The sequence below is a fragment of the Filicampus tigris genome, chromosome 7 (genome assembly GCF_054856515.1).
Source record: "Filicampus tigris isolate MCC_2025a chromosome 7, RoL_Ftig_1.0, whole genome shotgun sequence".
Lineage (NCBI taxonomy): Eukaryota > Metazoa > Chordata > Actinopteri > Syngnathiformes > Syngnathidae > Filicampus > Filicampus tigris.
In genome coordinates, this window is record NC_141223.1 from 12681295 (window position 1) to 12705618 (window position 24324).

General features: G+C 40.4%; 1 protein-coding gene across 11 annotated transcripts in view; it reads right to left on the reverse strand.

Annotated features, from left to right (window-relative positions):
* The window catches only part of tenm4 (teneurin transmembrane protein 4), a 212835-nt gene that overhangs the window by 123790 nt on the left and 64721 nt on the right, over positions 1-24324 (reverse strand). For 6 of the 11 annotated variants that reach the window (XM_086035405.1, XM_086035399.1, XM_086035398.1 and 3 more), the window contains 4 exons: positions 12393-12645; positions 9358-9432; positions 9043-9141; positions 4816-5051 (listed from right to left, as the gene is read on the reverse strand). In XM_086035405.1, the coding sequence (XP_085891531.1) occupies positions 4816-5051; positions 9043-9141; positions 9358-9432; positions 12393-12645 (663 nt within the window). The remainder of the gene's footprint in view (positions 1-4815; positions 5052-9042; positions 9142-9357; positions 9433-12392; positions 12646-24324) is intronic. The other 5 variants (XM_086035402.1, XM_086035400.1, XM_086035407.1 and 2 more) reach the window with 3 other exon arrangements.

A 24324-nucleotide genomic window follows, 5' to 3' on the forward strand; every position in this document is an offset into this window, starting at 1 on the left:
CCTCTCTCTGTCACTCTCTGTCCCTCACCTCTTCTACTCTCAAACCCAGAGGTGCCCAAGTCTCCAACACACATGATTTAAATGATCAGGATCGTTCTCACAGCTTGCCAAAGAGCTGATCATTTGAATCAGGTGTGTTGGAGTTGGGATACAGGCTGGATAGGAGCTCTTGAGGACTGGACTCGGGCACTCCTGGACTCGGGCACCCCTGCTCGAACCCAACACATCCACACTGAGTCTCAGGTCTGTTTGAGATTTCTTCTAAAGAGGGAGTTTTTCCTTGCCTGGGTTGTTTGTACTCGCTCATATGAGGTTCGGTTGATCTTTAAATAAGAGAGAAGTGTGGTTTTAGACCTGCTATGTGGGTAAAGGGCCCTGAGAAATCCTCTGTTGTGATTTGCCGCCATAAATACAGCTTAATTGAACTGAATTACACTGAAGGGGAAAGGCAATGGAAAAGCCCATGTGCATATAAATAAACATGCAGACAGATGTCGTGCTGCCTTGGTAAGTCTTGTCTGTGTTTATTTCTTCAAGACATTTCTCTACAACACCAGACAAGGCATTGATCTGTGTCTGCAATGACAACCAGTGAACAAACTGAACACTCAGCTTTTTGTTTGTCATTGCCACAGCTGCCAAGAGCCTCTCCTTTTTGATTTGTGGTTTTACGGCCAGTTTGTGGAGAAAGAGGGACAAAGTTAGCGCGCCGGGCACGAAATATACTTTCACAAAGTCGCCAGGCAGGATGTGTCGTTCCAAGTGTCCTAGTAATGTGTCTTTGCCGGGGTCCATTCTTCATCCCGTCCATCCCCAAGGCCTCCAATGGCAAACGAGCACTCCCATCGTTAAAGATTTACGTCGGGGTATCTGTCATAGGCAGAGGATTGGATGCGAGCCAAGAGAGATGCCCTATTTTGTTGTTTTTTGTGGGGGGGGGGGGATGTATACAAACTTTGCAATGCCATATGAAGGGTTTTGTAGAACTAATTCGACACTTCTAATAAGATATCCAGTGATGGAGAAAAGCTCTGCTCTCGACAAGGCGATGACCTGTCAAGAGTTTCCAAGCACATGTTGTGGCCTCCTTTCACTTACATCGTGGCAGGAAAGTTGGGTCACACCTGGTACCAATTAGGGGACAAAGAAGCAAAAAGGCCCCTCGGCTGATCAGAGGTGAATCGGCGCTGCTTTGCCGCCAGCCACTCAAGTGACGGGTGCGTTTCTGCTGATATCTGCACTTTTAATCATCAAAGTGGCATCAAGAGTCATCTGAACTCACCACCCAACATTAACTAATTTGCTCCCATGGATGTTTATATTCACTAACAGGAATCCAACTAGTTGCTGCAACAGGAATCCAACTAGTTGCTGCAATCAATGTGTGTATATATACATATACATATACATATATATATATATATATATATATATATATATATATATATATATATATATATATACATATACATATATATACATATATATATATATACATATACATATATATACATATATATATATACATATACATATATATACATATATATATACATATACATATATATACATATATATATACATATACATATATATACATATATATATATATATATATATATATATATATATATATATATATATATATATATATATATATATATATATATATATGTATTGTTTAGGAGTTTACATCAATGTGAAGTCTTTTAAGATTTAAATGTTGACGCCCTGACTGAAGAGGAGTCACGGTGCTCTTCATTGTGTTAAGCTCGCAAAGTGGCGAGCAAACAAAACCAATTCTCAGGTTACAACATGCATCACAAGGCCTAATTGGCCCAATCAGACATTTCGCCTCCAGTTCTCCCAATTACAAGCTTGCGCAATTAATTGCACTCCAAATCAAAAGCATTTTCTCATCAGTCTTTTAATTAAACACGGCCGCTGATTGGGGTGAAGCTCTGGTTTCTCGTATTTTGATGCACCTGGAGATGGTGTGAGGCTTTTTGGGGCATAATTACACCTGTGATGAAACGGAGCTTTGGGCCAGGACCCCCCAAAATCTACTTTCATTCTCCTTAAATCCTGCGGCTTTATCTTTAATCACTGCCGGCCCCAGAACGCAGCTAATAATCTTTTGACAAAATAATGAATTTTTAAATAAAATGGATTACTACTAATGCAGATTTTAGTGCGCTTGATCCTCAGGGGAAAGAAGAGCCGGAAATTGATTGCCTTCCTTGATTGTTTTAGCATAATATCTATTCAAAATGTCCTCAATAAAAAATGAATTTGTCTCGCTGGAATCATTTGTGTGCCCACTTGGCCAATCGTATAATATGTTCCCACAGTATCAGGTACACATGCACCAGCTAAGGAGATGATTAGCAAAATAACTTGTGTTATTCAATCTGGATTCCATCCATTCAATCTCGCAAATATTTACAAAATTGATGTTGAAACACACCCTGGACTAGTCATAAGATCATTGCATCAATAGTAAGGTTAGCGCAGTTTTTTGAATGGAATCTATTTTAATATAAGGAAAAGTCAAAGCAAGACACCATTATGTCAAGTAGGCATACTAACTCATCAAATTCCAACCAATATAATATACTATTACTATATTATCTAAACCACTTATCCAATATAATATAAATACAATATAATATAATAATTAATGATACAAAACCAATGTATTGCTGGGATACAATAGCATCTGGATTCACACAAACGTTAGCAATTAAAAGTCCAGACGGGTTCCTCATCTGGTCTTTTTATACATTTCGGGATTCCATGTGGTACCATCAAACATAGTAATTGAACATAATCTGTAACTAGATAACCATTAGAACTGCGACGGGAAAAAGCCAACGATCAACTCGAGGTTTTATTCCGCCTTTTGGCATTTTTACAACCGTTCGCGTTTCATCATTCTGCAAAACAGACAATGCCGACCGTATTAAATATAGATCAGAGAGATAAATCAGGGATGGGCAAATATTTGGGGTCGAGGACCAAATTGCATTTTTCAAAAGGGACAGAGGAGCCAGGTCATTTGTAGATGAGTTGAAAATTAAAAGATAAATGTGTATCTAAAATGTTTAACATTTTCACAACAATAATAACCAGTTTTCTTTTTTGGGGGAGCATTTATCAATTATTAATTCCGCAATTATTTGTATATTGAAAACGTTTTATTTTCGTATTTAAAATAAACAAATTAACCAATTTGAAAAATGAATGAAGACATTTTGATTTGGGGGGATAAAAACATCTACATTTATGCAAAAAATATTATAGGACACTTGATTATTAAAATGCTCGGTGGGCCGGATTGACCAGACTTTGCCCACCTCTGATTTAAAGATTCCAAATTGTGCCAATAATCATATTGGTAGAATATCATCTGCATCAACACAGCTATGAGGGGGAAAATTTGGCATCTTTACATAGGTCCCCTTTTCCAACCGTCAGACGCGTGTGCGAACCATATTAAATGTAGATCATCGAGATAAATGATATCCTATATTACCCGTGTATAATTCACTTATGGGCTGGCTAAAGGGGAAGAGCTGATTTAATATCACGGAGATAGCCTTTAGCCAGCTGGGCCACGCAGGTTGGAGGGAATTTGTATGAAAAAAAAGAAAATGTGCAAGTCTTTTCTTATCTGACCAGCAGACATCAGCAAGAACGCTGATTGCACTTTTCTCAAGTGACAACGTTATTACGGCCAAGGTGAAGTGGGGTGGTGACAATGAAGTGAATATATTATTCATTGTAAGCAAACATATCTGACAATGGACTTTTGAAAACAAATAAACACGGCTCGTTTCAAAAGCACCATCTAAAGTCTTAAAACTAGTTAATTTATACTGCCTACATCGGGGATGACCAACAGTGTTTTCCAGAGGACCACATACAGACAAATGAAACATGCTAAACAAATTAACACATTAAAAAAAGCAACGAAAAAAACACACGATTCAACACGTTGTAGGTCAACATATATTAAGAACTAAACATACTTAAAGAAAAAAACTGTTGAAATCTCTACTGGGTGTGTCTGGTGACAAAGCAAAAACACAAACTTATTAGTATTTCTGTGCTATCTATCAATCCATTTTCTGTACTGCATATCCCCGGACTGGTCGCCAGCTAATCACAGGGCACATACAGACAAACAATCTTTCACGCAGACAACTTAGAGCAGGGGGTGATTGTAGTGAGTACCAAAAAATGGACCTTGGACATTGTGTTGTTCATTTGAAATGCAATGCACAACATGTAAAACACAAGCAGAAATTGTCTTTTGTGAATACTTTGAATACTAATGTGTAAAATCCTTCTCTCTCTCCCTCTGTCCTCAATGGAGTTATAATATTAATGGCTTCCAGTCACTAAGCTAGTAAGTAGTTCTTTGTTTGTAATATTTACACACACAGTGCACAGGCACACTCGCAGACACACAAACACACACAAAATGGGCGTGATAGCTTGTAATATTGGAATGCTTTTTTTGGGAATTTGCAATTTCAAATGAAAATTTATTCAAATATATATATACATACATACAAAATATATGTCAAACGATAAGTGTTTTATCTTGTAACATTTGACTATATGGAGTTCCAATTTTAAAAAACGACTGTGCTGTCTTTCAACATTTCAACCTTTTCTCTTAACCTTTTAATCCAAGCCAAGTTTAACGTTATTATTAGAGTACAGTAAGTGGCCAATAAAAAATTCAAATATTTAATTGTGAAAATGTAGACCTCCTCCCCCTACCCCACCAGCAAACTGAAAACTCACCGATGAAGTACGCCAGCAGGAAGAGCAGCGTGACGGAGACCAGGATGGCGCTGAGGGCGGCACATTTCCAGTTGCAATGCTTGTAGGGCTTCTTCAAGCTGAAGGCGGGCCGGGAGAAGGTGCTGCGGGGCAAGGGTCGCGGGGGCGGCGAGTACACCGTGCTGGAGGTCAGCGGGTACCCCGGCGACGTAGTGCAATACATGGGCGAAGTTCCGCCTGGCTTGAACAGGAAGTGCCTGCGGGGAGGGAAGTGGTTTGAGTCGATGTCAACACGGGCTTGTCTATCAAGTGTGATTGTGTTCCCAGGCACACTCTGTACCGTCGCCATGGTAACCCTGATGCTGGATTAGCCACGACATACAAAAAGCACGAACACAACGGTCCCCAACATTTTTGTGCCATGTGGAACGCTTTCACGTTTCATTGTGCCAAATGTTACAATAGCATAGAAGAAATAAACGGAACCTTTTTTTTGCTTTTTGAAATCTTAGCCCTTTTAACCTACCTACCTACCTATCTACCTGCTGCTATCAATTACACCCCCCTGCTTACGACCAACCGACCAACCGACCAACCAACCAACCAACCAACACATCTTCCTTGTTTCCTTCCTTGCTAGCAACCTACCTACCTCTACAAAACACACCTACAGACTGACTAACCAACCCGCCAGCCAGCTAGCCTACCTATCTATGAATTATACCAATCTACCCACCTACTCCTACCAACCAACCAAGCAATATACCTTTTTACCTGCCTACCTACCTACCTACCTACCTACCTACCTACGTACCCAATCCTCTCTACCGATCAATCAATCAATCTTCCTTCCTTTTATCCTTTCTTCCTTCCTTGTGTTTGTTTTTGTGCTGAACTGGCAGGTATACCAGTAACATCAGCACAAAAACATAGCAAAACCAGCATATGGTGAGTCTTTGTCCTTTGCTAGTCTATACAGGGTGTTATTTAGCAGGGCTGACTGCCTGTGCCAAAGACACAAGCCACCCACCTACTCCTACTGACTAACTGACCTGATCCCATGAGCTTGTTTTTGTCCGTCAATGTTTTTATTTACGAGCGTTATGCAAGGGCGTTTGAGTTCCTTAAATTTTGGGAATTTTATTATTAGTTATGAGTAAGAAGAGGTACTATAATTCCATAAGTGTAAAGTTGTACTGTGTGTATAGACACACACGCTTAAAGGCTTTTTTCAGGCCACTTCTTTTCAGAAATCTTGCTAAGTGAGGTTTTCCTGTTCTATTGGCAGAAAATTTTACTTAAATTATGACATGTAGTCTTCATTTAGTTTGTTTGAAACCCAGTTTTTGCTGTATAGGCTTTTCTTCTGTCTCATTATTTTGCCTTTTCTCCTTTTCAAAGAAGCTCTCCAAAGATGTTTGTTTGCTAGTTTGATGGCCTCCTTTTCCACTACCATATCACATGGCCGAGGCAAGTGCTTTGCCATGTGTTAGTGCAAGCTCAGACTAATGATCAATAAAACATTTTTTTGTTCTCTGGTCACAAATGGCCCACGGACCAGGACTCCTGGATGGGGACCGTTGCACTAGACTTTGCTGAGTGAATCAATATGAAATAAAATTCATTTTTTCCGTATTCAGAGCAACGCGTCGAAGAGTAATTCCCGGGAAGCGCAAGAGTGCGTGTCAAGGCTATTCCTTTGTCCTTTGAGGAAGGCGCTCGGGACACACGAGACAGGCCAAACTAGTGGTCCATCAGAGGCGGCCGCGCCACAGTCAAGGCCCTTTTACTGACACGTTTACAAGAGGCGGACGTGATTAAATGGCACATTACATCGCGCCACAAAGGACGTGTCTGGGAACATGTGTTACCTTTAAGTACAGGGGCGGGGCGGACGCATGGCAGTACAACTTGAGGAGTTACGACGGCCATTTTTCTCAATATCTATGGAAAAAGACTACAAACAACCCGACAATGTGGCATTAACCTTTTGTGGGGCATTTGTTAAATGATAATTTGAATTTAAGGCTATTATTAATTAAAACTGTGAGCAGTGATAAATGGCCCTGGCAGCCTCTTTTTCATAAATGATCATGAAACTGTGCCGCCATGCTCCGCCCCCTCAAAAATGATGATTTGGTACAAATAATGTAAGTGTTCATTTATATATGACAGGAGGAAGGATTAAATGTTTTTTCACTACTACCACTACCACACGATTATTTTAGAATTAATAAGATTTGTGACACTGCGATTGGCTGGCAACCAGTTCAGGGTGTACCCCGCCTACTGCCCAATAGGCGGTTAGGATAATGGCTGGGTGGATATTTGTGACATTTTCATTTGTTTTTGTGCTGTGAGAGTTTTCCAAATACAAAAAATGGCCCTTGGCTCAATAAAGGTTGGGTAACACTTGCTTCCGATTGGAGCTTCAACATTTTGACAATTATTCCAGTGTGAGATCATTAAAGTACGAGGAATTTGCCCCAGATGGTCAACTCATTATTAATTTTTTTGTCGATTGGACAAACTGATCTTACTTTCCAGCCTGTGTGACTGAGTTATGTTTTAAGTGCCAGGTTAAAAAAAAATAAAGTCATAAAAAAAAATAAAAAAGCTTAGCAAATTAGTGTCATCCATCTGTTGAGGATACCTTCTTCTGATTGGAGCTCATTTTGGGCATTTGGGATTGGAGTTCAACTTCCTGTAAAATTCCATACATGGGTCCTTAAGACATTCGTGCGTCTAGTTATATCGTTTTTTTAAATTCTTTTATAATCTCAACCGCGGAGGAGGAAAAGGCTTTATTCTCCTGTGTTTATACTAGCACACAAAAACTACTTAATCTTAAAATCCAATTTACTAATTGGCTTCGGAACGGGATAAAGGTGCGGATCTAGGAATTTTGGTAAGTGGATTATAGCCACGTACGTTGTGCTACATCGCCCTGTGTTGGGGCTCTCAGCTAGGGTGGGGTGTGAAGATTTAGATAAATTGATTTTCACATTTATGAAAAATGTAATTTTGACCCAAAATGAGTAAAACGTTAAATTAAAAGTTTCCGACAAGTGGTTTGTGAAACATTGTGCTACACTGAATATTCTCCTATAATTGATCGGCATTTAGCCTCCAGTACTTAACTCTTGCAATGACAGCAATTTTTTAAAGAGATTATTAAGTGCTTGCCAATTTAGAGCATTCTGACTGATCTTTCAAGGCTCACAGTATATTGTGTTTTATGACTATGTAAACACAGAAACTACCAAATGAAATTCTACCATATTCAATTTTTTCATAATCAGCAGTTCAGCATGGATTGATTTCACCCAAATCACTGAGGAGAAAAAACACAGAAAACAAGCATTTTGTCATGGTCTGTCTTTGAGTTTGGTTTTTGACTTTAGTTTATGTTTTTCCTTGTTTTCCTTTGTCTGTCTGTCTCATTCAATTATTGGGTGCACCTGTGCTTGTCATTCCTGTCCCAGTCCTGTCCGTAGTGTTGACCAATCAGCTCCCTCGAACCCTTTGTGTCTTATCCAGGTGTTCCTCGTCGTCTCATCAATTTGTCTGGATTTAGATACTTTCATTCTTTCAGTCCTTGTCGGTTTGTTGTCAATTGTCAGTTGTCATGTTGTCGTGTTTTTTTCCCAACTAAATGATTAAACCAGAGATGGCCAAGACTTATCTCCGGCCATTCCCTTAAAAAAATTGTTGTTGATGGCAATTGACATCGATGGTGCTCAGAGTTAAAATGCATTACCGCCACCTAGAGGCCTGGAGCAGAACAGTATCAACAGCAACTTTATCTTTTTGCCAAGTGTTCCGTGCTTTGTTTTTCTTATGCACAGTATTAATCTCACGGTTAAACCCGAAGGACCAATCTACAGCTGCCTGGCATTACTTCTCTTCCTTGGCAGAGGTCCATGGTCTACTGTGAGTCTTTCTAGGTATCGTTATTTTTCTTTACCGATTGTCCAAGAGAAAACAATGTGCTTCCGTTGCCTCACAATCGGACATGTGGGGTCCGTTTTGCATGCCCTCTTAAGTTAGCGATTACGCTTCATTATCCGCTAAAGGGCTACATGGGGACGGATTGAGCTTCTGGCACACAAATGCAAATGCACACTCACTCACACGCACACACACACACACAAACACACACCAATGGCATTTCGAGAGCAGAGAATGTGTGATGGAAACATAGCGCAAGGCATTGGCAACAGAAGCGGGGCATGCATGCGACCTTACCCGTCGTTGTAGGCGGCGTCGTGGCGTGCGGACGCCAGTATGTCCATCTCAATGGGGTTGTCCTGTAAAGTCTCAAGGAATGCCTGCTTTGCTATGTTTCTACACACAGGTGGAGAGATGGATATGAAGCCGCTGGTGAGATGCGCGTGCGGGGAGCACAAAGAAAATACAGTGTTCCGCTCAACAAGGACAGACAGCTTGGGACATTGAACACCTTATGGAACTGCTACAACAACTACTACTATTACTACCACTACGACTACTACAACAAAAGTGGGATTAGCCCCTAACAATCATTAGGGCACGCTGGCCTACCTGGTTTTGTACGAGCCCTGCCCTTCTCTGCAAGCATCTTGCTCCTCTCTAATAAACATTAGAGTATTCTGGCTCCTTGTAAGGTTGTGGTTGGAAGAGAACAATGTGTCACTAGCAAATGGGAATCCTTAAGGTGGCTAATATATAGAGCAATGGCTTTAAATGCTGTTGCTAGCAGTGTGTCGTCCCAGCTAAGCCGCCACTCATAAGCAGAAAGGATAATAGGTTTGGATATAGGATAGTGGGGTACATAGGCAACCAACGGGCAATGGACGATACAAGGGACAAAGGGGAAGGACCTATGTGATGGCGAACATGGGGAACAAATGGAGCATGGAAGACAATAGGGACACAGCATAGGGCATAAGGTATTGGAGTAGAGCGAAGTCCAACCAAACTTGGAATACACAAGAGACTAAAGATGAAGGACATACAGTAGGTTAATGTGGTACATCAGGAAAATTAGCAAAACAGAAACATAGGTGATGTAAAGAAAGTAAGGTGACAAACGGAACATACAAGACATTTGAGTCAAGGTAACGGGATCCAGACGTGGGCGCAGAACATGGAGCCGGGCAGAGGGTTTTAGGAACTGTAATCGTACACTTCCCTGTAATCTCCTTGCAAGTAAAAAGACAATATTGTGTCGAGTGTCTTCTCTCCTCATTGTGTGCGTTGTTTACTAATGTCTCACTTGGTGTGAACCTGACAGAATGCTTTGCAATAAAGTATTGTAGCAAACCTGCAGTTATGTCATGCAGATTGTTCCAAGACTTTGATAAGATCTGACTGTGTGTTAAGGTATGAAGGTATCTGTGATTTGTGACTGGATCAGTGATTGGGGAGTGGGGCAAGTGGAAGGGGGAAGACGATTGTGAACTTATCTGCGGGATGAAGGGAAGTTGGATGTTTTCTCTGGCGACGGTAGTCGTTCATTTTTAAAATGAGGTTATCGATCGACCAGGGCTTGTCTTTGTTACATCGTAGCGGAGGCGTCCTAGGTAGGGACTAAGGGGACATGAGGGACATATACTGGGGTACGGATACGATAAACGGAACGGCGAGGACCTTGGGTGATAGGGTACATAAAGTAGGTGATGAATGGGAATTAGGGAAGTTATTGAAGTACATGGGGGCAATGGCATACATAGACAACATTCAGGTGAAGGGCATTGGGTAATGGGGTATCTAAGCGACAAACGGAACATGGGTCACACTAGGGACAACGGGAACAAAGTAGAAGTGGAAGGCAACATAAAATGACATTCAGGGGAGACATGGGAGGGGTGACATGTTTAGCACTGTCGTTGCTTTGCAGGGACGACATTTGCAAAAGCAGCTTGTCACTATGATCGCTTTCACATGAGGAAGCAGCCTTAATGAATGTTGCGCACAAGCCTCGCTGAAATAAGGCACATTTTCAGTTCCTGCTAAAGTTTCCCGCATGGCCTCGTCTGTTCCATAAGCAAACAACAATGGAGGAACAGACCGTCCACATACGACAGGCTGCTGCTCCAAGAGAAAAGTCCTGCTTTTGAAGTCTTTTCACAGGCAAAGAATCCATTTTTTAATGAGCACAGATACCTGAGCCCAGGGGAGAAAAAGACCAGGCTGGATACAAGATCGGAATGTGACTGAACGCCACGGAATTCATATTTTGATTCCGAGGGCCATTGCCTCACTATCAGGTAGCTTGTTAACAGCCACATACAAAGTTTGGGGAAAGAGTTGTTCACCTTTTTATCGTAAAAATGAAAAAAGTGCATGACGCCCGTTGACGTTGTGGTTGTTCATGAGTCAAACTGATTTGGTGTATAAAAAAGTTCCATTTTACGTTAATATTGGAAAATATCTGAAATGAAATCATTTGAATTGCACATTACATACAAACCACCAATTGAAAATGTTTAGTGCGAGTACTTTATATGAAAGGTAAAGGCTGTAAACTAACAAAGCCGTAAAATCTTATTTGCATAATCACGTTTTTTGTTGTTGTTGCTGTTTAAAACAGGTCAATTTGACCCACAACCAAACATCAAGGTGCGGTTGAAGTTCAATTTGAGAATCTATCCAAAATATCAACTACCTTTTCATCATGATCCAAAATAATAAAGATATTGTAACAATCAGCTTTAAAACAGATATTTGTTTTTATTGATTACTTTGGTGTTTAGTGTTTCTAAATCTTTTGCCAAAAGTTTCCAACTTCAAAACTGTTTAATTTGACCGTCAATATAAAGTAGGGTTAGGATACACTTCACTCCAAAGGTGCCACAAAAGGTAAATACAGTTGTCAGCACCCTTTTTCAGTAGGATCCACAATAATAAACACATTGATACATTAATCAAGCAAGATGAGGTTATCATACTGCGAGTGGTCGCTTCTCTTGATTTGGTTGGTAATAATGACACCAGGACCACATTAACATCGAAGACGGCGGACGGGCGTACTTGACGCACGGGCCTCTGGTCCATCAACGTGCGCCTTGCCGCGACACGCCGGCTGATTAACGCGCCGTGAATACGAGTCTGCGGCGCTTCTCACTTGGCATCCGATGTGATTATAATTGGGACTTGGCAGCGTCGCCACGGTTACCAGCACAAAAACAAAAGGCCCAAAAGCAGCACTTTTCTCTTGTTAGTCACTATCGTCAGCCTTGACATCCTGGCTTACAAGGTAGTCTTCATTTCATTGCTCGTTGTTAGCAATGTACTGTAAAAACGAACTAAAATGTGACCAAACTACATATTTGAATATCAAGGCAAAATAGGCTCATTGTTTGACTGCCAAAAGATTTTATAGATATATTATAGCTAGATAGATTGTATCACTGGTTATGGCTGGCTGTGTTAACTTGTTATAAGAAATCTTGTCAAGCCAAATTTTCCTCGGGTTAGGGTTAAATAACTTAAATTAAGTCATACAGTAAGTGTTCCCCATTTAATTACCTATTTTCTTGTTGTCGTTTTTTTAACCGAGTGCATTTCGAACCTCGCAATGGGTCGGCCGTCACAGACACGGAGCCACACTCTACCTGGTCTCCAGTGGGATGTTGCTGTTGAGCAGCCAGTTGTCCGGGGCGCCGCCCACATCCGGGGCACTGCCGTCGGGGGGCGCGGAGGAGCCACCGTCGGTGGGCGCGGGGCTGGGGTTGCTCCGCGGTGTGTAGTTACCCCGGTTCAAGGAGTTGATGGAGGGCGCATGGTGTTGATGGTGGTTGGGCGAGTGCGAGTGGGAAAGCGGGAGGGGGGGCGTGCGCAACCGAGGATGATTCTGAAAGACGGCGTCTGGAAGGCAAAAAGAGGGAAATGCGTTCAAATCAGATCATGGTATGTCAACGATACATTTTTAAAAAATGCATTAGACTGGCCCTGTATTACCAGCAACTTCCACAAAACGTAATCATTTGTGTCCATTGGAAAAATAGCCTCATCAGTTTTACTAATCAACATGAAATGGGGTAGACATGCTTATCATAACAGGACGCATACCTAAAACTGAACACAAAGCCGCCCATGTCGGGTGTCAAGAAGTTATTTTAGGCACATTCCAGACCTTATAATTTGGTGCAATCCAACTAGGGAATTTTCACAAATGAGGTATCCTGATGGCCAATGCTAAATTGCCAGGATTTTGTGTTCATCCAAGTAAAAATGTACAGTATATACGTAAGGTGCACCAAAGATGACACTTCCAAATTCACTCAGTGCAACATTAGAAACAGAAAAAAAAACCTGACACCAGCTTCACCGATTTTTCATTATGGTTGATTTTTAATCAATTTTGACATTGGATTTGTGGAGCGCAAGATAAAAAAAAGATCACTAAATGTTGTGTAACAGAGTAAAGCAAACCACAACTCCCACACTTAAGTTCAACCCTCTTCTGTAAAAATCCTCAAAGAAAAACAAAGTACCTGTTTGCAATAATCATAGTTAGTTTTATAAATGTAAAATGTAGTCTCATTAGTTGTTTTTGTGTTTTGAAAAAAGCACTCTAGTTTTGTCTTATTTCATGAATTTAACAAAAAATGGATTGATAGATGAGGAAATTGAAGAGTCTGCATTAAAGCACATAATGATACTGTATGGTCTCTTGTAATTTTTGTTGCGATAGATGGTTTATTAAGCACTGTGCAGGTATATACCATCAAAGTCCATATTTTATTTCAGTATTGGTTTGGTTGAGGTTACACAAAAGCATAACAGCTACGCAAAAGTAGAAAGTGCCAAACAAATAAACACAACAAACAATAAAAACAGTATTTAGTCATCTGGCGTTGTCACTTTTCTTGCCTGCTCAAACACTTTGAAGCATTTATGATACACAGGCAATACAAACAAAGCAGAGATAGAACCTGGACGCCATAAACTAGCGAGCGACGGACTCGTTTAGATTTATAATGTGCATCTTTCATTGGCCATCTGCAAAGAGTGCACCGGGCGCTGATTTACCTTCCCACTCGGCTTTGAACCCGGTTCAGTGCCACATATTTCATGGTCGGGAGCCCAGACAAGGAGAGTGTTTTGCAGGGGGGAGCGCTACTGTATATCACGATAGTGTCGCGTCGACAGATGGCCGAGTGGAGCGCTTCCCTCATAATTAGTTCGGCTGCTGAGGCGGAGATGCCGCGGGAAAAAAAAGGGGACCGGCGTGAGTTTTCGGGTGATGACCTCCCTAACCGGAGCCCAAACTGCCCTAATAAGATTATGCTAATGTGGTACATAAGACACACATGCATGAATGAACATCATATCATATTTCGTGAACAAACATGACGACTGAAATGTCAGCACACCTCTGTCGCCTTTTAAAGTGCCTTTGATTAATCGCCAATAAAGTTCAGATGTTCTAGTATGCTTTTCCAGACATGTTTGTTTTCTAGCAGCAGCCTAAAATGTTTGTGCTATAACTGACTATTTTGAACAGTTCATAATCATTATTTTTATTTTTTTATTTGAGTTGCACAGGTTATAAGGCCACATTTATGATGGAAATTATTCATCTTGGTCTTGTTTATTTGGCGGATGGTTTGAAAGGGGTGTGTAGACTTTTTATCTCCAAAAATTACCTCCTTCAGTAGTCATTTCAAAAGTAATTGTAACTGTTATTTAACACTTTTGTTTTTCAATTTACTTTTCAACTTTACATTGTTTGTTAAATACAACTGATTATACACATACGTGTCATTCACAGAGCTTGGCATTCCGCCGATGTGACGGACCGGTCCATCTATCCGCCTACGATGGATGCCCATTTTGTAGGCAATAAACTATTAACCGGACACTTAAAAAATATAGTCGGATTAAGCATAGTCGGAAGCCCATCTATGTAATCATCTATTTTTGCTGTGAGGGTTAAATGGCCGCGGCAAGGTTTCTATAACAATAGTATTGTTAGATTGAGTTGTTGTGGTTTGGGGGACGGACTTGAGTGAGGGAACAGATGAGAGGAAGTATCGTTACGTTACGAGACGGCTGGACTAAACGCGTCTCCATTATTTATTTCTTTTAATTTAGTTATATTCTTTATTATTTGTATTTTTCATTGCGTCTCTTTTAATTGGGGCGAGGCTTTCGGGGTCGTTAAAGGTACATTAATCTCCAAAAAGATCCTGGAAGGTGCTAAAAGGTACGCATTGAGTCCGGCCGCGTTGAGGCTTCCATGCCGGAGTGAGTCTGTTTTTCGTTTCAAATATCGCCCAGCTGGGGTAGGTGGGGGTTTATTTTGGCGCGGGTGGTAGTTTGGCGAAGTTGGTATTCGGAAACGCTAGTGGAAGCCTGTTTAAAATCATAGGCAGACCGGTCTATAGGCGGTTACTATAGCTTATGGCCGGAAAAAAAGGCAGACGGCAGAAGGATACCCCGTGTGTTGGCAAATCTGCAGTAAAATGCCCCGCTCTAGTCATTCGTACTGACTGTACGCTCTCGTCATTTGTGCCTCAGGTGAACCGTTGCTTTTAAATTAAAAGGCTAAAGTCTAAAAACAAAGCAAAGCAAAACCACGTCGATGTCACTTAGCCGCAATCATTCAAAAGGACGGCCCCCAAAAAATTAATGGTTCTCTATTGACTGGCTCAAAAGAAAAGGACATTCATTTGTTATCGCAGAGCAAAAGAGGACGGCGACTGGACCACAAAGGAGAAAACTTTCACATGGTTTTACCAAACAGAAGCCCATCGATAGTATTCAGTCTGAAGAAAGGGACTCTTTCCATTTTTCTTTCCAGCAGATGCACATGTCAGTCCAAGCCTCCTGACGCTTCTCTGGGCCAGTAATTAAGCTAATGCACTTCATTAGTGCAAACATCTTCCTCCCCCACAAGCTGACTGACAACACAACATGTTGGACACCCAACTATTCAAGAAGTGCATACATGAATTACAGCTTCTCACAGTCATGGAAAGTGTGCATTACGTAATTATCGCCTACAGAATTCCACCATGGTATTATTGTAGTAGCCAGCATTAGTTAACTGTTTCATTCATTCATTAATTCATTCATTTTATTTGATCTGAGCACTTGAGCAACAGCGAGCTGCAACTGACAAAGACAACATTAAAAATGCCTAAAGGGAGTGGTCGGAAGCAAAGCATATTGAAGCCTACTGTTTTACCAATCAACATAGGGGACATTTTTGTAGCATCTATTACATCCAGCAAAGGAAAATTAAACGTCTAATGAAAAGAAATAATTAGATCCCGCAAAGAGTCTGGACATTTTTACATTTTCAACTGAAACAATCAACATTTCAGGAACGAGGCATATGTGCATGAAAACAGGATATGTAATAGTGTAGTGTTATTTTCAATCTTAATTACATTAATTACATTGTCAATTACATTGCTCTAAACAACACAGGATACAGAAAGAGATTAAATAACTCAAATGCAAAGACAATCAGAGTCAAGAAATGCATGGAATAAAACATTAGAAGCTTGGTAGTAGTACCACCACTACTACTGTATACAACCAACCACTACTACTGCCACCATAACTATTACTACTACTGATACTATTCTTACTACTGCTGCCACCACCTCTACAACTACAGTACTACCAGCACTGCCACATTCCTATTACTATTATTACCATTACTACTACTACTACTACTACAACCACCAAATACTACTCCTATCAGCAACACTGTCCACTACCACCACCACCACCATTACTACTAGCACATCTACTACATCATTATAATGTATGACTAATGTTAAAAATCTGGCATCATTTATGGTGGTATTATTCGTGGTGATGATTGTAGAATAATTATTAGTGGTGGTGGGAGTAGTAATGGTGGTTGGTGGTGGTAGTACTGATAATTGTAGTAGTAGTAGTAGTAGAGGGGTAGTAGTAGTACTAGTAGTTGTAGTAGTAAGGGTGGTGATAGTAATAGTAGTGGTACAAATGCTGTTGTAAAAAGTACTTGTACAATGCAAGAGCTGATTTGCCTAATTTCTTGGCTCGAATGTATACACACACATACATACACACACATACATACACACACACACACAACTAAGCTAGCAGTCTACCACGTGAAAGCATGCGTGCTGGTCATAGCCGCTGTGATCAAGCGGCACTACATACGTAACAAAGCCACATCCGCCAGCCCCCGTGCAAAGCGTCCGAGTGTGAGCCATTGGACTGGACAACATTAATCAAAAGCTATGGGCCTCCTAAATAAATCATTATATCTCGCTTAGCTCTACAGCGCCTATGGCTAATCACCACTGCACTATTTCCAGGCAAGTAGTATTTGTCTATAAAAAAGCAAACAAAATACAAATAGAATTTGTCATGAAGGCAGTCACGCAACAAGTTCCTGCCGGCTCGCCCTGAGCCCACTCTGCACCATTAGACGAGTCTACAGGGAAGCTCCGTGCGGAAATAGCAGCCGTCTCTCCCGGACTTGTCAGAGAGCTAACAAACAGGTAGTGTGAAGCGAACAAACACATGGTGGCTCTACTGCTGAGCTCACCTGCATTACTAATTGTAGTACTTTAGATGTCACAAATAACATGCTGCCAGGAGGCAAACTTGCAAGACCAAATGAGGTGCAAAACAAGAAGAAATGGATTATGACGATTCAAAACCATAAAAAACAAGTGACACACACGGGCTTGTATAAAGATCTTTTTTTCTAATAGAGTACAGTATGATGAAATTTGATTCAAAGTTTTGTTTTGTACATTTATTTCATTCATTTATAAAAGAAAACATTATATAATATGAACAAAAATGTTCTCCAATCTCAAATGAAATGGAGCTGAAAGAAGTCACAGTCTTATTTTTTTCCGCCCCTTTCTGTCCAGGATTAAGTTCCAAAAAACGAAAATGTGATTTAATAACAACATTAACAACAAAAAAATAAAACATACATACACATATGTATACATATATACATATACACACACACACATACACATGCAGTATATACATATACATACATGCATACATATATACATAAATTCACATGTGTACACACACACACATACTTAGAACAGGTAGTCACACTGACATCACAAGTCACTTAACTTTTTAGTTCCCAAGTTACAATTCAGTTACTGCTGTTCATAATAACAAAAATGACAATGGAATAACGATCAAATAAAATTTACATATTTCATATTTCTTTAAAATACTGGCTTTAATTAAACTTTTAAAAACAAAGTCTGACTTGGATTCTTTGATTTCTTGTTTTAGGTTGCTCCATAAAAGTTGATTAATCATTGATGTCATTGGTATTTTTCAGCACAGTACAGTTCTTTCCCAACCTTTTTTGAATCACAGACTGATTTCACATAAAGGCATATTTTTACAGACAGGCATGAAACACATCAAATGACAAGATCACAAAAAGGCGTGATTAGCGATGAATCGATTAAAAATAAGACATAAAAAAACAATACAGTTTAACAATAAATTAAGAATATGGGGAGATGTACAAAGGCCATTGGGACCAAACACCAGAACTTCTTTTTTCTTTTCATTGAAGTTGAAGATTCAGTGCCATACAGGCTTTGATTTCCTCCAGACAGGACAAAAGTGCCCTTAAGGAGAAAACATCCTTTTTGCTTCGCGGGACACTTGACTGTCATCCACATAGCAGTGAAAGGAAATATCATACTTTCATAAGATGGAACCCAGGGGCAGCAAATACATTTAAAACAGCAGGGCCCCAAACTTGAACCCTGTGGAACACCATATGACTATGATGTAGTGTTGGAAGGTGGTATGGACATTATGTGCGGTAATGTATGAGTGGGTGTGTTCCCTGTCTTTTGAAGAGATGTAGGTCTATGCTGTGTGTTGTTTCCAATGTATGCCAAATCATGTGATGAAGCTTTCCCCCTGACTCGGAGAAAAAAATATCCCTTGCGAAAACAAATAATGTATCTTAAACTTGAAAATATCAATCGTAATGTTGCTAATAGTAGTAGTTGTAGTCGTGCCAGTAAGCAAGTACATTGTATTGGTAATAGTGGCAGATTTACCAGTATTGACAGTTGTGTTGGTGGTAAGAGTAATAGGAATAGGTGTGGTAGTAGTATTACTAATGTTGTACTGGTGCTAGTGGTAATAGAGGTGGTTGTGGTAGTAGTGGTGGTGTTTTACATTAAACTTCAACTGGGAGTAAAAATACAAGCATTATTTCACTCTTATTTGGACAACCATGCAAGTGAGTCTTCTTTTAATTTCGTATCGTAAGTGATGTTATCTCTCAGTCTCTTTCCATTTCATGACAGCGCGAGTGGGAACAGTTAAATACTTTTTTAAAACATATTCTAAGCATGTTTTGATAAGTCTAAATGCGTTTGGAGCACATGGGAGGGGTAAAACGATCAATCATCCCCCCACGATAAACTAGGGTTCACTGTAACGTTATCTATAAATTGAGCTTTTCTTTGCTATCCTGAGCCATTAGCAGTGCCGCAGGCAGATGCCCGCCGCTCTTCTCCCGAGAGCTCATGGATTTCCTGTCACTGCCAAAACAAGACGAGTGGTTATGTGCGCGGCTTTCTGTACGTCCGTCTGCGCGCATCCATCAGGGAGGACTCCGAGATTTTGTTATGTTTTATTTTGTGTGTGTGGGCCATGGGGCGTGGGGGGCACAGATGGTCAGTGATCATCATGGGATGGATGTGATGCATCTCAATTTGTGGCAGCAAAAAAAAAAAAAAAAAAAAAAAAAAAAGATATGTCGCGATGCAAAGTGCATTAGCCACGCTCGCCGTGCGATGATGAGAATGCAATAGGACAAAATTGTCTGCCGGCTGCACTCCACTGACAACAAGACAACGACATCAAGAGAAACAGCCTGTCTTTGAAACCCAGACTCCAACTACATGACATCATGGTAGCATGTTGTGATTTATGTCATGTCCACGTAAAAACAAAAACATCAGTTTTTCAATGTTTTGGGGAGTTCTGTCCACACAGAATTAGCATTTTCGGCCACTGAAAACTAACTGAGGGGGAACTACAGCCATGGTGGACACAGAAAATATGGATCTCATTTTGTGGCATCACAGCATGCACCATCATCTCCTGATGAGACATTTTGATGAATTAATAGCAGTGATTTAAAAAAAAATAGTAATAATGTGAAATATGACCAATAGATACAAATATATAATAAATAATAATATATCAAAAAGTGCATTAATACATATCTTTGAAGAAATATTGAAAAAAATATAATCATAAAATAAAAAACTTTGGGGGGAGGGTAAATCATACCACACAACCCATCAACTATCTTGAAAACTTTGAAAAAAATATAATAGCAAATGTATTGTGGTACATATTTAAAAGAAAAAATATCAGAAAAAGAAAAAAAGAAAAAAATATCAAAGATACAATGTAAAGTACAATAAAACTAATCCAATAAATAAGGTTGAAAATATGGATGGCTGGCTGTATGGACGGATGGCTGGATGGATGGATGGATGGCTGGATGGATGGATAAAATGTATCATTTTGATTAGCTAGCAAGATATTAAGGTGCAAATAAACTTAAGGTGTTAGCTAACTAAATCGCTAAAAGAAGGAAAGACAGCAGGACACTCCGATCAGATCCACATGATCAGATCTGTGTACAGACAGACAGACAGATAGACAGATAGACAGATAGATAGATAGATAGATAGATAGATAGATAGATAGATAGATAGATAGATAGATAGATAGATAGATAGATAGATAGATACTTCATTCATCCATTGAGGACTTTATTCATCCATTGAGGGAAATTACATTGTCACAGCAGCAATCTTCATAATTAGCCTCTCAGGTTTTAAGGGCAACCTTTTTAAAAGCACATTTGCTTCACCCTTGCATGTACATGTGGGGGATGACGAAGCAGTTTGAGAGCTTAGTTGTGTTCCCTTGCATCCCACCCCACCCCCCAATCCTCCCCAGGCCTTGGGCATGCACGGCTCAGCATTCCAGCCCGGTCAGGTGTGAGCTGCTGCAGGGCCAGTCTCTTTTTTTATTTTATTTTTTCCCCCTCCAGAAGCTGCATTGAGAGACCACAGTAGACCAGCCCCCCTGCTGCTGGGCATTAAGAGATGCAAATAGCGGGAGGTTGGTGAGTCTCAGATGCGGCGGGCAGGCTCTCCCGCTGGCAGCCTCCCCGGGAAGGAAGCGCCTCGGAGAAAGCCGGCGGCCACCGTGAAGCGCACGCAGCACAAAAGGGACTGCAGGCTCCAGTGAGCAGGCCTCATCAGCCTTGCAGCCACGAGGGTTCCTCCCAGTGAAACCATGAAGAAGAGGGAAGGAAAAAAAATAAAAGAAAACCCACACTGCATCCTTTCAGGATTGTTTTTAGCTACCTCAAAATCCTGCGGAACACTTAAATCCTGCATGTGGGCTCCGAGATGACCCCAGGCAAGTTTGATGCAATGTGATAAAAAGCCACCTGCTCTGCAGTGCAGCACACAGACTGCGAGCTTGTTTACTGACAATTAAAAACGTATAATGAAAAATTATTTCCCCCCACTCTTGTCTGGCTTTTTGATGGCCTGTTGGTGCACTATAAAGACACCTGAGAGATGCCACGCGAACTGTTTTAGCTTTCCTTTCTAACCAAACCTTCATTGGACACAACATTAGCCACAATGTGTTTTCCAATCTTTATTGAGCCAAGGCACATATTTTACACTTGGAAAATCTCACAGCACTAAACTGAAAAAAATAAATAAACAAATGCTATTATTAGCCTATGCTATTGTGAGCCTAACAGTGTAAGAGCGTAACATCGTAAGTGCCCAAGTTATTTTAACTTACTGTCAATCAAGGATACCAATGTGCTTGATAGAAATGATGTTTTCTCAATATGTGTGTATTGTTCGTCATATAAATCTACAAATGTTGAATCGATGTAACTGGAATCTTCTTGATTGTTGAAATGTGAAATGTGAATGTGAATTGAATTGTTTTCTGAACATTTTCAAAAATGGGAAATATCCTATTAAGGTGAAATAATGAAATTATAACCTCAATTTACTCGCAAGTGCACTCTGTGTGAAATCTGGGCCTGTTTAATTGAACACAAAGATCGAATTCTCTTGAATGAATGGCAACAGGTGGAAACACCTTCATTATATCTTCTTTCTGCTAGCCACTTTAAACCAAAGCCCCTCAGTGTCTTTTCGGGCATAGATTCTTAAGACTTTTTTGTGGGACTACTAATGACATATTTGATGTTGCTGAAAGTGGCTTTGGGGGCTTGATTAAAAAGTAACAATCTAGAGAGCCACCAAAACGCTGCTATGAAACTTAGCTGTCATGCTTTGTCCACACTCAAACTCAATTTAGCATCACCCATCAGTCTTGAGTCAAATATGACAAAATCCCCATGGAACAATTTAGACTACAAATGTTATCATTTCAGACTTTCAAACATGACGTTTTAAGGTTTTTACGTGGTTCTACTCATCATGGGGCTGATATATCATTCTTTTAAGTCAAGACAATGTGAAATAAGGATGAAATGTGATAACAGTCTGCATGATGCTCTAGCCCTTATAATACTCATTTTTTGATAGATGATCAGAGACGTATCAGGTGGTATTGAAAAAAAAAGGTGCAGTATTCACTTTCTTCCACACAGATTTACAAATTGGCAGCAGTTGGGGGAAATTTCCAGGACAAGTTTGTCTTTGACGTGCGCAGTGGAAATGGCCAGCATCCACGTAAAAGTGCCGCTTCAGCGAAAACTGGCAGTCTTCCGGCGTGTTACAAGGCATGGCTTCTTAAGACTTTTTTTGTGGGGCTACTCATAATTGATATGCCTACCAAATTTCATGTTGCCAAGTTAAACTGGCTTCAGGAGGTGACTTTTGAAAAGTCAAGGAATGGTAAATGACAACAAAGAAATAAATCCCAACACTCAAGAGGGTTTCCAGGCACGGAAACGGCCAGTTTTACCCTGACAGTCCGGTTGCAGAGAAAAAAGTCCATCTTTCTATATGTTTTTCGGCATGGATTGTTAAGATGTTTTTGTGGGCTTATGGTGCTCATGATAGATATGCTTATCAAATTTGATGTGACCAAGTGAAACTGGCTTTGGGGGGTGATTTTATTTATTTTTTCAAGTCAGTGAATGGAAAATAAATACATGGAAACTTGTTTCCATGCATGACGAGGCCCTAATAAAGCTACATTTTGATTGAGGTATCAGGTCGTACAAAAAATAGTACACTAAGTACTTCTTCTACACAAAATATCAAGACAAATCCTGTACACGGGCTTCTTGTTCAATTCCTTCATGAAACAATAAGCGAAAAATGCGATTACAACATTCAATCCAATTGCTTCGCTGCATCATTTCAACGTAATTGCTCCACCAAGTGCTCTCGCATGTGATGTGGTGCAATGCAGCAACTTTTCGCTGGCTTAATGAGTTGTGCGGCGGCAAAAGAAAAACAATGCGGGGGCTCCTCTGATCTCCTTTATGATTGTAATTAACTCCTTCCTCCCCGTCAGCCATTGTTTGTATTCACTCGGAAAGCAAAGAGAATTTAGCACGACGCACTTGTGTTGGCTTTGAAAAAGGAATGTGGAACTAAATGAAGAAGTCCTCCGGCTCCTCCGCTGCTGTCATCGTCCTGACAGCCCTGAGGCTAAACTAACTGCTTTACCTATGCAAAGCGGCCTTATTGTTCGCAGGGCAATCTGCCGTGGAAAAGATTGTCAAGCCCGACGTTGCCACCCCCGCCCCCTCCAGGTTCGCCTCGTCACGGCCAGATGACCACCGTGTCACTTCTTGAGGAATTAAGGAGGAGATTTGCAGCGGGATTAATAACTCATTCTGTGGGGGGCGGCGCGGGATGGGTGCGCTGATTTTTTTCCCCCTTACCAAGTAGGCAGGCAGCTGACACACTTTGATGTAATTTGACCCGGTGGGATCTCGATCAATTATTGAAAGTGTTTTATTTTGTGTTGTCAGGAGATGAGAGTGAGTTACCATTGAAGAGATTGAAATTGGAAGACCTGTAGAAAAGCTTATTTTTTATGAAAGGTGGTCTAATACATTGTGAACCTTAAAGGATGAATCTTATATAGAACAAAATGCCTCATTTTCAAGAATATGGATGGATCGATAGTCCATTTTTTAAGATTAAAACAGTCTTTCCAGAATTAAAGGGCTAGTACCTGAACAAAGTTGTACTGCTGAAATTCACTTGTTATAATACTATATATCTGAGTAGCTATCAATCATCCAGGTCATAATAATAATTTGAAAAGTTAATTAAATCAAAGTAACTGGACTCATGATTGTTGACTTTGTTGTGTTCCGGGTTCCCTAGAAAATGCTCTCTCCTGGCCCAAAAGGCTCAAGAACCCTTACTTAAAAACAAATAATCTGATGTTAAACAGCCGACCGACGAGTGAAGCTGGACAATTTATTACACAAAGCGAAGTTATTTTGCTGTGAAACTGTTTGAGAAAACAGCT